The sequence below is a fragment of the Xiphophorus hellerii genome, chromosome 20 (assembly GCF_003331165.1).
Source record: "Xiphophorus hellerii strain 12219 chromosome 20, Xiphophorus_hellerii-4.1, whole genome shotgun sequence".
NCBI lineage: Eukaryota > Metazoa > Chordata > Actinopteri > Cyprinodontiformes > Poeciliidae > Xiphophorus > Xiphophorus hellerii.
This window is the reverse complement of record NC_045691.1, coordinates 13,088,029-13,103,041: the sequence shown is the minus strand read 5'-3', so window position 1 is coordinate 13,103,041 and position 15,013 is coordinate 13,088,029. Positions and strand designations below refer to the sequence as shown.

Sequence of the window (15,013 nt, the reverse complement as noted above, 5' to 3'; positions counted from 1 at the left end):
AACTTACTGGCAGGACAGCTTACATTTTAAGTACATATGTAAGTAAGTCCTTAGCCCGAGTATTAACTTTTAAAAACCAATTTAAAACTCCAGAACAAAGAAAAATGCAGTTGATTTAACATTAATAAATGTTCAGTTTCAAATTTAAAAAACTACAACCACAACAAATTGTTTACATAATTTCTTCAAGCTACATACGCATCTCATCTAAATTTAAGTTCTTGAATGATCTCTTTTCTCTATATTAGTAAAAATATGTTCTTCAATTTGTCTTCATGCAGCTTAATTTAATCTTGAGCTGCTATTACACTATGTCCCATCAAGTCATTTGTCTCGCCCTGCATAAAAATAGGTTTTATGTAGGTCCAATCATCAAGAACTTAAGTGCTTTATGTGAACATGTCAAGTCCTGTCAAGCATATGAGGGATATTAAGTTCTCGTTATATGTGCCAGTTTATCACTGTGCATTTGCTTCTCCACAGACAAAAGTCAGAGGCATCAACGTGAATCTCAGTGAATCCATGGAATGATAGAATCACATCTTTATTGACTTTTATCTTTACAGAAAAAAAATAACATTAGTCACCAGGTCATGCAAAGCGATATTGCATTACAAATAAAAACACAATACAAAACAAACAATAAATATCTATATATACTGTACCATAAATATGGAGCCTTAAATAAATAAATGTTTTACAAAAAATAAACTTCTTGGGGTGACACCGACAAATACAGTATGCTAAAAATTTACTTTCAACAGTACTGAAGAAGGATAAGCACACTGGTTAAAATTATCTGCATTAAAATGGGTTGTATTTAGATTGTTCCCTTTTTTTTAAACAATGAAGGTAGGAGATGACCTCCAGGTTGTGTTAAATTCACTCCAACTACACAAATAAGATTGGCTACAAACCCAACACAGAACATCATGCTCCTGACGGCAGTTTAAAAGCAACCTGGACCCAGACCACTGAAAGAACTCTTAAATTAACACATAGACAAATCCTTTATGTATGATATTATTTATATAAGGATGACAGCGCTCAACAGTCATGTCGAGGTGTTATTGCACTACTGTCTCAACGTCTTTTCAATGAGAGTAATCAACAAATTACAATACTGCTGATAGATCTACACAGAGGTGGAACAAGAAATCACCAGTCACAGCGACAGACATGAGTAACTGTTTGAAATGCATTCATTTAGTCAGCCAGTTACCTGCTCCCACACAGTACTGGTTAAACAAAGCCAATTGCCTCAGAGTAAATGAATACATTTCAGTTTGTGATTGACCCAGGTCTGCACAGCTAGCGGACATAGCTGTGAATCGAGAACATGTTCACGATAAGGCTACAACATCTAGAAAGAGGAGAGAGGCAACAGAGGGCTAAACTCAACACTGATAGAGCTCCCTTCTGATCCAAACGTTACGTTTTGAGCCACTTTTAGGAGTCATGCACGACTAGTGAACACGGGTGAACACACACACATACATATATCCAACTCCCACACAAAAAAGATGAACTTCAAGGCCTTTTTTAGGACAAAAACAGGGAAGTCTAGGAGAGCCTGGCAATCAGTAGCCAAGGACCAGAGACAACACAGCTGGAGATACAGAGGAACAAACCTTTTAATGATGTTGTTTTACTATTCTTTTACTCACAAGGGGACAACATTTACAGTAGGGGAAACTATCAAACGTCAGATTAGGTAAAGTTTCTATAAATCTAGTCACTGAATGAAAGAGTTATGTCACTGTAAATGTCTTGCAAAACTGCAGCTATATATTTTTTTTCTTTTACTGGCTTATGTCCTTTTATATTTATATACGTTTAGATTTATATACTTTGTATAAATACTATATGTACAATCCATCTTATATCTTTCATGTTACTTTCGACAAGTCATTTAATGTTCTATGTGAAAATAAATAGTTTTTGTCTACTGTAATATATTATGTACAGTGCCTTACAAAAAACTCATATCCCTTAATCACTTACTGATTAAATTTATTTACAATTATACAAAACACGTGTTTTTGCTGTCAAACAGACTCCAAATTTAATAGAAATCAATAATCTGATGCATTTAGGTGTATTAGAAAATTGGTCATAATTTGACATTACTCCAAACATGTTTCAGGTGTGATCCTTTGCATATTCTCAATATGAATCAACAGGGATTAGTGCTATACATGCATCACTATGGCAGTGTAGCAGTTTGAGGTAAACTTGCACGTAACTGAGAAATAATAAAAAATGGTGCACAGACTGACTTTTTTTGCAAAAGAAGAGAGTATCTGAATTGTGGTGGGGAAGTACAATCTACCACTTTTACTATAAGCCACCTAAATAAAATCCACTGAACACCTGACTTCAGAGGTCATCCAATTGTGGAAGAATCTGCCAACAAGACAGCTATAGCTCATGTCTGGCTTTTTCCATCCATTTCAAAATGATGCATTTCTTAGTGTTTGTCCATCACGTCAATATACTGAAGTTTGTGGTTTCAATGCAACAGAATGTGAAAAATATCAAGAGACATAAGTATTTTTTTGTCAGGCACTGTATCAATGACGTAACTCCTTCAAGACAGTCTTTGAATAATCTTTGTCTCCAATAGGCCTCACTGTTACCTGCACTGGGGAGATAAGAGAGGAGCTGAACAGGAAAAAGGATGTGGGGAATAAAGTACAACTGACACACAAACTTTAATCTCAGACTGGTTCACATTTAACGTCAATCAGGAAAGCTGGTCACTGGTTAAAAGGAGGACCAGCATCAACAAGGGGTTGTGTTTGGTTGTGTTTAATCGGAGAAAAGGCTGGCAAAGGACTTTCGAAGGTTGCGAATGGTTTCAGCTTTTGCCTCTTCTTGGCCATCGCCAGCGGAGCCTGAGACCCCGCGGAAGAAAGAGGAGTCGCTAAAGGCGTTGAAGGCATTGGTCAGGGACTGGGACTTACTGGAAGGGAGAAGAATGGAGGGAGGAGGGGAAGGAATTATGGGGAATTATAGGAGCATTAGAGGGAAAGGAAAAGAGGGGTATGTGAACATTAATGAGGGTGTAATTAGGAAGTAAAAACAGAGATGGTTAATCATAACCCTTTTACTGGAGAATAACAGGTGATTTGTTAATCTAGATAAATACTGTGTGAAGTTCTTGTTCTTGCATTATCCACAGCATATTGATAATGTGTTTCTTACTTCAGTAGTGGATGGGTCTTTTGTTGGGGCTGATCTTCAACAGGCGCCTGGGGATCACTGGATGCTGCGGGTGCTTCAGCCGGAGTCGGCTCAGGGTTTTGGGATGGAGAAGGTGGCTTGGCCTGAGCTTGAGCCTGGACGTTAGAGGAGGGCTGGCTGGATTTAGCAGGGGACTGGACCTGTGCAGGGTGTGTGGCATCAGATGCCAAGGTGGGTTCGGGGCCTTGGGGTTGAGTGGTGGACTGGGGTTTGGGGAAAGCCTTTGGAGGAGTAGGAGACTGTGGCTTTGGCTGAAGCTGTGGCTTAGAATTCCTGCGAACAGGAGGGATCGGCTTTGCGGGTGGTGTGGGTTTTGGGGGCAGATCTTTAGGTTTCCCAGGTGATGCTGATGGAGAGCCTTGTGGCTGGGGTTTGGGCTGCTCTGTGGTGGCAGCAGAAGTTTTGGGAGAGGCTGGAGGGGAACTTGAAGTTGCTGCTGGGGCTTTTGTTGGTGGAGAACCAGGAGCTTTGGCTGCTTTAGCTGGGGATGACGGTGAAGCTTTGGATGGGACTGAGCTGGAAGCAGAATCTTGGGTTGGCTTTGTTACAGAAGGGGCTCTGATCATTGGGGGAGGCCTCGGCACGGGTGGCTTTGTGACAGAGGCAGCCTTTTGGACCGGGCTCGGTTTCTGAGCCTGAGTTGGTTTCTGAGTGCCAGCAGGTTTCTGGGCTTGGTCAAGCTTAGGTTCAGACATTCTTTTTGCTGATTCTGCTGTTACATCCACACTCTGTGATTTCAGTGCCGCACCTGAAGCAATGAGAAAATTAGTAGTTTTACTAAAATACAGGTATGCATTTACACTTGCAGCATGAATGCTAAAGTAATTTGGGCTTTTAATGAGGTTTTAGAACTGTTATTTTTCCATGATTGAATGACCTCAAGGATTTCAGCTTCTATGAATTTTACAGAGAAAAATTGGGTACACAATTTAAATTTTATGATAAATTTTCTCTGATCTCCACTGTGCCAAAATTATATATACCGACTAAAATTCTTTTAAATATCTGGTAGTAAGTGGTGAAGATTATTCTATAATATCTTTACATGACTCAGTGCAACAGGTAATTTCCCATTGGCTGTCAACTTTGGCCTGCCAAGAACTGGAATATGTTGAAACGCCAGTGTCACTGTGAAGAGAGTTTAACCATCATCAGGGTAATGAAAGAAGTTTCTATGTGAGGAATACAAAAAAACCCCTCTCAAACTCTATTCATATTTTCCTGCAAACCAAAGATACTCTGGAGTTTTATGGTCAGATGAGTCTAAGATTGCTAGGCTTTTTAGACATAATGGCTGGAAATATATTTGGAGGAGTCAAAGTGAGGATTTCAAACCTTAGAACAATGTAACAGTTCTGAAGCTTGGTGGTGGTAGTATCATGCTGAGGGACTGCTGTGAATTTCCAGATTACTTACTTAATCCTGGTTGAAACTTGGACACAACTGAGAGTTCCAACTGGACAAAAACTCAAAGACATTTTAGAAACTGGATCTAGATTCAATAAAACAAACATTATCAAGCTTATCTGAAATTTGTCAACAGAGAAACTAAAAGCTTGGTTAATAACAGGACAAGTTTAAACGAGCAGCCAATTCTGTCCTAAAATAGTCCTCAAATAACTGAACCTGAAGCTTGTTGTTGACAACAAAAGGCAACACTTGATGGTTCAACTTTCTCAGGGGCATTAAGCACAATTTTAGTGTGTTATTAGAAGTGTATGTATATTTGCATCTGGTTCAACAGTTTTAAACCACTGTGGTTGAAAAATAAATGTAAGAATTGTAAAAATTGTGTACCTTTCTTAGAAATTGAGGTTGCATGTTGTATTCCCATTCTTTCCTGGAAAAATAACATCTAAATAATCAAAGCATAAAATAACTTGACATTAATGCATGTACTGTAGTGAGTGTAAGTATACTTGTGCCTGTATATGTAAACAACTCCAAAATTAAAGAAAAAAACAAAAACAAAACATTACACGGAGAAAAAGAGCAAGTGCCTAAATACAATAAAAAGATTCACATCAACATTTCAAAACCTCACACCTCTTGTTTCAGCACTGCAGCTCCAAAAACAGGCATAAATAGCACTCACCAAAAACCAAAACACAACATGCTCATTCAAACAATGGCCCCTCAAATGTGCAAAATCCAGAGCAATGCAAATGTAAACAGAGGACTGGACCAGCAGCAACCAGCAGAGGGTGGAAGATCAGTAGTTAATCCAACTGTGAGGTAGCACAACTTCTACATTAAAGAACTGTGCAAGTTTTAGTACTGTGCTGAATGAAATAAGCAATTAGAGAAGGTAATAGAGTTCAGAGTGACTCAAGCATTAATAGCAAAGCAACAACACCTCAAGTAGTTACACATGCAGAGCAAGGAAGTGACTGGATTGGGATGACGTTTTAGTGACAGATAATTTCCTTTCAGAGATTCAGGATTGAGATTTGACTTCTAAAATATGTCCAGAATGTACTAGAAAAAGCTGTACATTTTCTATCAATGCACTCTTGAAATTATTCTTTTAGATCGATCTTGTATGTACCCGAAAAGTCATCCCACAGAGTCACTGTTGTCAGACAGCTGAACTGCCTTGAGTCTTACATTTGTTCAATGGTTGCTTGTGATTCACGAAGCATAGAAACCAAGGAAAACATATGAACAAACATAATTGGAAAACAAGATACAATAATAATTTTCTTGGATACCAACCATTATTTAGACATAATTTTAGTTTCTGAGAAAACAATGCATTGCTTTCTAAATTAAATCAGAATGTTTTAGGATAAAGGGATCAGCTATATGTATAAAAAAATTATTACTATTTTTATTCTTATTTTTTTTTTTTATGAACAAAATCTGTAAAATCTTTTGCTGAAAATATTGTATCAGCAATTGACTGGTTCGGATCCAAGTAAATAAGATAGGATAATGTAGAGGAACATAATAAGGATTGTATCTAAGATCTAAAAACAAAATGATAAACGACGGCAGTGGAGTTTGCAATTGATACCAGAAAATTGTATACATTAAAAGGAATTAAAGAAAATTGAGTAAAAAGCATGTATTTTAACAACAAAAAACAACAACAACCAGATGTTTACCAACACATAAAGCATCTGCACAATAAGTCATTTGTTTCTATAATAAAATTACATTAATAAGTATTTATCCATGGATCCGTTTACCACAGTAAAATAGTTTTTATGTATAACTTCAACTGGAAACACTATTTAATGCAAGTTGTAAATAAATCTAACAGCATTTATTTCACACCTGAATACAAAAGTTAAACTCAATTTTAAAATTATAATAATAATCTTATAATTACCATAAGACATTAAAAATCATTACTAAACTAATGTAGCACCAGATGATGTCAAAACATTCACCACATCCATGCAAAACAAGGAATTGTAATTAATGAACATGCAAACACACACTCATGGATAAACATAGCAACCCCACAAAAAATAGATTTAATTCAGCTGTGAATGCCACTGCTTTTGGTGGCAACATTAAGCATCGGTACATCAATCCTGAGTAAGCACCGCTAAGCATGGGTTACAGCACAGCTGCAAAACACATGAAAGATGATTCCTAAGTGCTCCATGATGCCTATTAGCTTGGTAATTTGACGACACAAGTAGAAATGAAAATTGGTTCACTTCAAAGGACAGCTGGTGATATTTTCTCAATTTAGACAAACGACTGCACCAAATACTGTCAGAGCACAGCTGACGTCAGTGAAGTCAACACGACGCCAGAGCATTAGTTTGATGCAGTTATGCAAACATTACTACCTTCAGTGAACAGGAAGCGAAACAAAAACTTCTCTTTCTCTGATAAGACACTTGTGAAAATGCAAAATAATAATAAAAAAAACTTTTACTATAATTATTATACTAGGACAGTAGATGTGAGTTCAGAATTGTGAGGGAATTAGCTATCCAATACTGTCCTGTCATCACTTCTAATTCTCTGACTAACCAACCGATTTTTCATGCTGGTTTATTCAATAAAACTAACACGACATGACCAGAAAGCTGCAACACACTCAGGCTGGTGTTTCTTACTTTTCTACACAATCAGGCAGCTTTTAGGATTTTTTGCAGCTGTGTTAGGAACCACATTCCCTCTTCACTATATGCAAGTGATACTGAAGATTTCTTTAGGGATTTTTTGGAAGCAAAAGTAACGCAATTGTTGAAAAAAAACCTCCCTAATGAATCTAGTTTAAGGTTCACCAGACACCACGTCGCCGATAGAGCAAAGACTGAACTAGTGCTCCAGTCAAATGAAACCAAAATTAAGCTTTTCGTTATACATCAAAAGCATTTTTACAGAGGGAAACTAAAACTACACATTCCATGAATATACCCTCCTCACAGTAAAATATGGTTGCAGCATCGAACCGGGTGGATGTTTTTCTTCAGCAGGGAAGAAAAAACGTTTCAAACTAAATCATATTTAGAATCTCTGGCAAAAGTTTAAAAATGACTTTTCCAGACTTTTCTGTCTAATCTACACCCTTATATGTGTAAGGCCAACAGGCCAAATACAAAAAAATCCCCAGAAATTTGTGGTTGAAACATAACGAATGTGAAAAATTTTAAGCAGTTTGAACAACACTTTTGCAAGCTACTGGATCTTTGATCAACCCAGTCCAAACTGTAGCCATTTGAAAGCGGCTGATGTTGTCATTTGGCGGCCTAACACTCGTGGCAATATTTCTGTGCCTTAGCGAGTAGCTTCACTGTTTACTTTAATCATTGGCAACATAAAACAAAAGTTACAGGACATGGAGAGATAATAAGTGCAGAACATGATCAGGATTTACTGAAACTACCTGTGCAACCAGAGGATACACACAATGGCGCCCAGGAGTTTGTTATGAACACTGACTCTGTAAATGTTCCCATCTTTCCCCTTGTGGCAGTACTTAGTTTGTCAGTAAATGACGAGCGGTTGGTTCAAAATTTCCTGTAGCGTATTTTCTAAGCCTGCTTCCACCCTACAGCTGCAGTGCTTTGATTGTGGGAAGTGTTCAGACAACCTTGAGGTTGAGGACGTTGGCCTGAGCTCCTGTTTGTGTCTGCCAGGCCTTCCTTAGCAGGAGCAGTCTGATGAAGAAAAACAGATGGAAGAAAGAAAGAAAAGACATGGATGAGTCAGCTGTGGACTGTGGAGAACCATAATGTAGGCTTTATGTAAGAGTTTCTATATGTTATTTTCATTTGCATAGCAGCTGCACTGATACACAGTTTTGCTCAAAATGTTAATGTGTTTCAAAAATTGAGCATAGCCTAAAATTCCCATTTAGCTTTATTGCTTAACTTGCAAATGCATTGGGAACACTGCAATGAAAATATTTATGAAATCTGTCACCAGCCCACAGAAAGTGAGGGAAAAAAAAATATTAGCCTGTTGAGAAATTGTCTGCATTTCTCTATGAAAACAAATATCTTATCAAACTAAACATACTTTGCGATGTAGCTATGCCCTGAATCACTGAACCAATAACTAGTTGCATAATTAATTTTTCTGAGAACTGTTTTACATGTAGGTTTCTTGGAGTTGACCCACTTGTGGCACCTGTGAACAGATATTTCAGTCCAGATGTTTCCTTATTCCTTGGTTTTGACTGATGCAGAATTTTTTATGTCATTTGACAGGATTTTTATGAGATTAAGGTCCAGGAATTGCACTGGCCACTCCATAACCTTAATCTTGTTGGTGAGGAACCAAGATGCTGCTGGCCTACTGGTGTGTTTGGGTCGATGTCTTGCTGTAGCACTTATTTTTGAAGACATTTAATCTTTGACTTACAGCAGCCCGTGTTCCTTGAGTATTGGCAACAGTGTGTGAATACATGACTGATGATACGCCTGAACCGTATTAAGGGATACATCTCCTTAAAATGATGCTTGGGTCACCATTCTCCATGGTGTATAATGACTTGAATTCGGTGTTAGGGTGTAGTAGACCAGTCCTCTGGTCTGCAGCTTTTAAGTGTAACGCTGCTTCAACAGGTCTGATTCAAAATTCTAAGGTTTATAAAGACCTGATAATTAACCATTTCTTTTATTAAAGGGTCGTAGAGCAGGAATGGGTCAAAACGTTGCAGCGCAGTGGAACTCAAGGCCTGGAGTTCCTGACTCCTGGTCCCTTCAAGAACAGATTTTCTCTCTAGGAAAGTCCATGTGATGTTTAGCCTCTTTGTCATGTAGTTCTTTTCAACAATGGCTATTTTACAAAGTTATCTTCTATTGCTGTACTGTATCTGTAGGCCTTCTTTAATCAGCTGATCATTGCCTGAGCATTTGCAATTTTGGCAATTCTTCAATCCATTTAAATAGTATTTTCTTGAAGTGTTTCTGGTTTTGGTTTAAATTTTAAAGCATTTGAGCTCATTTTAGCTGAGCAGTCTCTTTCTGCCAATCAACTTTGTATTCAAAGTATGCTTTTCTACTGAACAAATACTGGAAAGACTCATTTTACAACAGATTTTGATTTAAACCAGCATTTAAGGCTGCCTTCACCCTTAATCATGAGCCACTTACGTTTCTCATAATGAATAACTTTGCTGACTGAACTCCTAACTGCTATAATTTTAAACACTCTCCTTAAATTAGGAATTCAATCACTCAAAATCAGCAGTCTGAATGTCATGACTGTGGGTTCTGCTCTTTCTCTAGTTGTCATACCTGCAAAATTATTAACCATGTAGAAATATAAGTTCTACTAATAAACGGTGATTTGTCAGGTTAGTAAGACTGATATCTTGAAAAAAACTATATGTTTTCTGACAGATTAGCCACTGCAGTAAAAGCACAATTCAGTCACCTGCTGGGGCTGCACAGTTGTCGGCTTCTGGCCTTGAGGAGAACGAGCAGGCGAGCGGGAAGCACTGGATGACCTGGTAGTCAGCGCTTGGTTCATCTTAGCCAGCACCACCTCAGAAATGAGCTGCCGATCTTCTGCCTGGTGATCGCCTATCAGCTGCATAGATGAGCCCACAACCTGGACAGCAGGATACAGTGGATCATAGACTGCAGATGTTCTGCGTAAATTCCCAAGATCAAAAAATGCCATTTCATTTCAAAAATTGCTATTGTAATGTCAGGGTTGTTTCATCTTATTTTCCCAATCTCTTTGCAAGTTAATAACAAATCAAATTTTTCAACTCTCAGAGAAAATAAAATCTGCATTGGCAATGATTTTTGCAGATCATTGAGGAAAAACTCCTCAATAACCTTTAATTGACATCTCTTTCAAGTTGTCATAGAGGAAACTGGACATATCAAAGCTCCTGTTGCATCTGGTTTATTTTAAAAATGTAAAACAAAACAAAAAAAAGCATCAAAGTCCCTGTTAGAAGTAAGACAGGAAAGATTAATGGACCTAAGAGTTGACCCAGGAAACTGGAGTTCAAGCCTTGCCACCGGTGACCTTTAAGCAACTCATGTTTGTCCCAGAGGAAGAGTTTGGGACAGAAGGAGGATGTGAAGAGGATATGAAGATATGAGGATATTGTTTCTAGAGCTACTCTAGAAACAATAGTTATTTTTCCTTTATAAAAATAAAACTATTCAATGTAGATAAATCCTAAACATATATTTTTCATCTTTAGTTCTACCTATGTTTTTTTATGGGAAATATTGCTCTCTTGACCTGCCTTAGCAATGTACCATGTTCAGTTAGAATTTCATTTAATAATGTCTATGAACACAAATTTTATAAAGCATACTCTCAGTACCACAAGCTACATTTTGGTCAAGCTTTTAGGAGCTAGCAACCATAAAGATGACTCAGCATTTTCCATAGATGGGCAGCCTGAGGTCTCCAAACTGTTATGCGAGTCAATACTAATTGCGAAACTGCATTCAGAGTGAAGCAGCTTAGTCCGAGCACTTTAGTAAGAGTCCTGCACATTCTGTCTTATCATGATGCTTTCTGTACAGCACATTGAAAACGTAATGGCTGCTAAGTTATAAGTCCCCAAAGGATCTTAGTTAAACTTCAGATTTGTCCAGTTGTTAATTTTTGATGTTTTGTTGTTCAAAACTGCTCTTTTTTTATACACCATTATTGTTGCTCTTCCCATCTCTATCTAGCTTGCAAAAATATATCCACCTTTGAATTTTTGCACATTATCTATTGTTTGTTTGGATTTATGTCACTATGCCAATGAGTCGATACTTATACAACCACCTTCTGCTGTAATTATAGCTGGAAATCTTTTGGGGTATGTCTCTAGAAGATTTGAACATCTGAAAGACTGAAAGTTTTACCCACTTTCATTGCAAAATAGCCCAATTCTCAGTTGGATTTACAGTAGGTCTGGACTTTGACTGGACCATATAACATGAATAAGCTTTCATTTGAACCATCACTTCACAGCAGATCAGGTTATATGTTTAGGGTTTTTGTACTGCTTGACGGTGAACCTTGGTCATAGTTGTAAGTCTTTTTAGTCTCTAAAAGGTTTTCTTTCAGGATTGCCCTGTATTGAGCTATGTTTATATACATACATCTATGCATAAAATGCAACAAGTTTTTCTCAGTCTGGTGAAAAAAACTTGCCACCACCATATTTAATGGATTTGTGTCTTCAAGGTCATCTGCCTTTTTATTTTTCTGACACACAAAAAATTTTTGGTCATAGACCAAAACTTTAATTTTGGCCACATTTGACCAAGAGCATTCTTTTATATTTTTGCTGCATTTAAATACTTTTTGCATCTTTCTTTTAGCAATGGTTGCTCTTGTTACTCCCCTATAACATCAAGAATTATGAAGGGTCCATCTAAAAGCTTTTCTGTCAATAGATTCTCCTGCTTAAGCTGTGCGTCTTAGTATAGCCTCAGGGTGTAAACATGAGCCATTAGAGTCTTCAGCCAAACATACAACAACCATAAACTAGTCTTTTTTTTCTTCATCACTGCCTCTTCTTTGTTTTCCAAACCTGTGTGTTTGTCTCTGTCTGACCCTAAAAGCTCCAGATTGTTGTTCAGTCATACCATCACATCCTCTATTGTCCTTTCAATGTCTGTTAAACCCTTAATAACTGCTGCAAAAAAACTTGCACACATTTAATCCCCAACTTCATTTTAATGCATCACTATTTTATATTTAGAGCTGACGCCTAGGGTTTGGCAGTTTTGACAGTTTCCACATAGATGGTTTGTTTTAATAAAAAAAATATTAGGAGAGCACATTGGTTTCTAAAAAAAAAAAAGTGTGGTTGCAGGGTGAGTAGTACAGACAGAATAGTTTGTTGAGAAAGATCGACAAAGCCTGTTTTTAAATAAATGGATGCACAAAATATCTAGTTAGCATTAAATACTGCAAGTTGCGTAAGGTTAGATTTAATTAAGGCATAAATTGTAAGGCCATTGAAGTTTAGATCAAGTCGGGCAGAGTAATGTTGAATGATAAGGAACTCTTGCAATCAGTACATTAAGCTGTGCTTTGTAACACTATTATGAAAATGTGATGAAATTTTACTACTCATAAAAAGGAGGGAGCGAACACAAATTTCACCTTTGTCAGCACCCTTATACCTGAAAGCCTATTTGAGAGACTTATTCTCACCTCGGTAATGTAGTCATTGCCATCCTTACCACAGATGGCTTTAACAGCACAGATGTCCAGACCCCCAAAGATCTCTGAGCAAGTGTCGACCCACAATTTATATCTGCCGGAAAATAACAATGTTTTAATTAATACACCTTAAAACCCTTATTCTGTGCCTTTAGAAAATATTGATGAATGTTTTTTCACAAGAAGCAGAAATGTGAATGAAGACAGAAACGATTTTATGTTCTTTTGGCTGACTTAGAAAAGATTTAATCTTGTGCACTATCTCAATAGAAGTATTGATTTGTTAATCAGTTTAGCTCAATTTGCCAGTGCAACAGTTGCCGTTATTGTCATCTTGACAATAAACCTTGAGCAGTCGATATTTTGCCTTAGACTTATTTTGCTGTCTTGAAGACTGAACACAACCAAACTGTAGTCAAATAAAATCAATATTAACCAAGAGGATATTGATACTGTACTAATTGGGGTAATTAACTTTTTTGCAAAGCAGCCAGATTTACTAAACAACTGTAGTCTACCTGTAAAGGCATACCGGACTGCATATGTTAAATGTTCCCCTGCTTCTGCACACCTGATTTCAGTCAATAGCTGATTAGCAACCATCTGAATCAGGTGTGTTAAAGCAGGGAAACATTTCAAATTTGCAGAGCAGTGTGCTTTGAGGACCAGGGTTGGTAAACACAGACATATAAAGATGCAATCAGAATGTTTTTCTCATGTCAAACTCCACTCCTGGAGGGCCACTGCCCTGCAACTTTTAGATGTGCCTCTGCTGCACCACACCTTAATAGAATAATTAGGTCATTAAGGCTCTGGAGAACTGATCTACACAAGGAGGAGGTAATTAAGCTATTTCATTCCAGTGTTTTGTACCTGTGGCACATCTAAAAACCGCAGGACAGTGGCCCTTGAGGACTGGAGTTTGACACCACTGTGTTAAATAAATTAATATAATAATAATTGTTGAATCTTGTAAATTTCATGAGGAGTTATAACATCTTGTCTGGACATGTAACAATAAAGGTTAAGTACATAAAAGAGAGTATAAATCCTCAATTCCTGGAGAGCAACTAAAATATTGATTTTAGCTGCTCTTGTTTTATAGCATCACTGCTTAAATGAATATATTTACTGCAAAAAACCCCAAAAAAACATCAATGCATCATAAATTTGAAATGAATTACAAACATCTCTGTGTTTTTCCAGGAGTGACCTGGTTTAAAGCTGAATGAATCTACTGCTTCAGTGCAGTATGACTAACTGTGACGCAACGCAACCGGAGCGACGTGTGCAACACCCAGGCCAGCTGGAGCATCACTAACTCAGAAGCACTGCTCACTTGTCAGTCATGGCTACTTGTTCCAACATGGCAGATCCGGTGTTGCTTTTCCAGTTACCAGAGATGGATGTTCGCCTGAAAATGGAGAGAATATTGGATGTTAAATTAGCATCAACATAAGCTTTCAGTTTGGAAATTTCAGTTATTTAATATCGAGCTCCAAAATGTTGCAGTAATTTTACAAAAGAAAGCACATTGCTTATTCGTTTTTGTTTTTTCTTTTACATAATAACATAATTGAACCCCATCCCTTGAACTGAAGGCTTTCAATTGTTCCCTCAGAAGAGATCACAGTGTCCTCTGAATTGTTCTGAACACAGACCTGCAAAGGTCAGGCAGATTTGTACAAACACTGAACAAAGCGACAGACTCACATATAAGCCTTGTAGTCAGCTCCAATTTTTTGGACCCTGATGTCGTACTTGGCATCTACAAATGGCTCTGTAGTACAGTAGGTCTGAGTGATGGCCACCACACTTGCAATGTCTTGGAAATCACTAACGTTGTCCACTTTTACCTGTAGACAAATGACACGTGGCATAGAAAAGTTTATTTACATGCTAGTTTCATGTAAACCTTGTCATATAAAGTCCAAAACCTCCACTCCCTTAAACGAATTTCAAAGATGATATAATCCAGCCAATATAATTCTCCTTTTTTTTCGTACATATGTTTGTAAATGTAATATTCATTCATGCTTAAATTCAGTTTTCTTTTACAAACCCTACAGAATAACACTACATAAGGTCTAGACTTTCTAATTAAGCAGATTTTTTTCAATAGAGTCCAGATTGATTTAACTGATTCTAGCTGATCCTA

At 37.4% G+C, this 15,013-nt stretch overlaps 1 protein-coding gene across 1 annotated transcript in view; it reads right to left on the bottom strand.

Moving 5' to 3' along the window:
- Positions 1–505: 505 nt before the first annotated feature.
- Positions 506–15,013, bottom strand: part of syn2b (synapsin IIb) — a 76,742-nt gene continuing 62,234 nt past the window's right edge. Inside the window, exons 7-13 of the mRNA XM_032548650.1 lie at positions 14,569–14,711; positions 14,195–14,269; positions 12,847–12,949; positions 10,096–10,272; positions 8,306–8,372; positions 3,208–3,994; positions 506–2,965 (exon numbers count right to left, since the gene is read on the bottom strand). Of these exons, the coding sequence (XP_032404541.1) occupies positions 2,812–2,965; positions 3,208–3,994; positions 8,306–8,372; positions 10,096–10,272; positions 12,847–12,949; positions 14,195–14,269; positions 14,569–14,711 (1,506 nt within the window). The 3' untranslated portion in view covers positions 506–2,811. The remainder of the gene's footprint in view (positions 2,966–3,207; positions 3,995–8,305; positions 8,373–10,095; positions 10,273–12,846; positions 12,950–14,194; positions 14,270–14,568; positions 14,712–15,013) is intronic.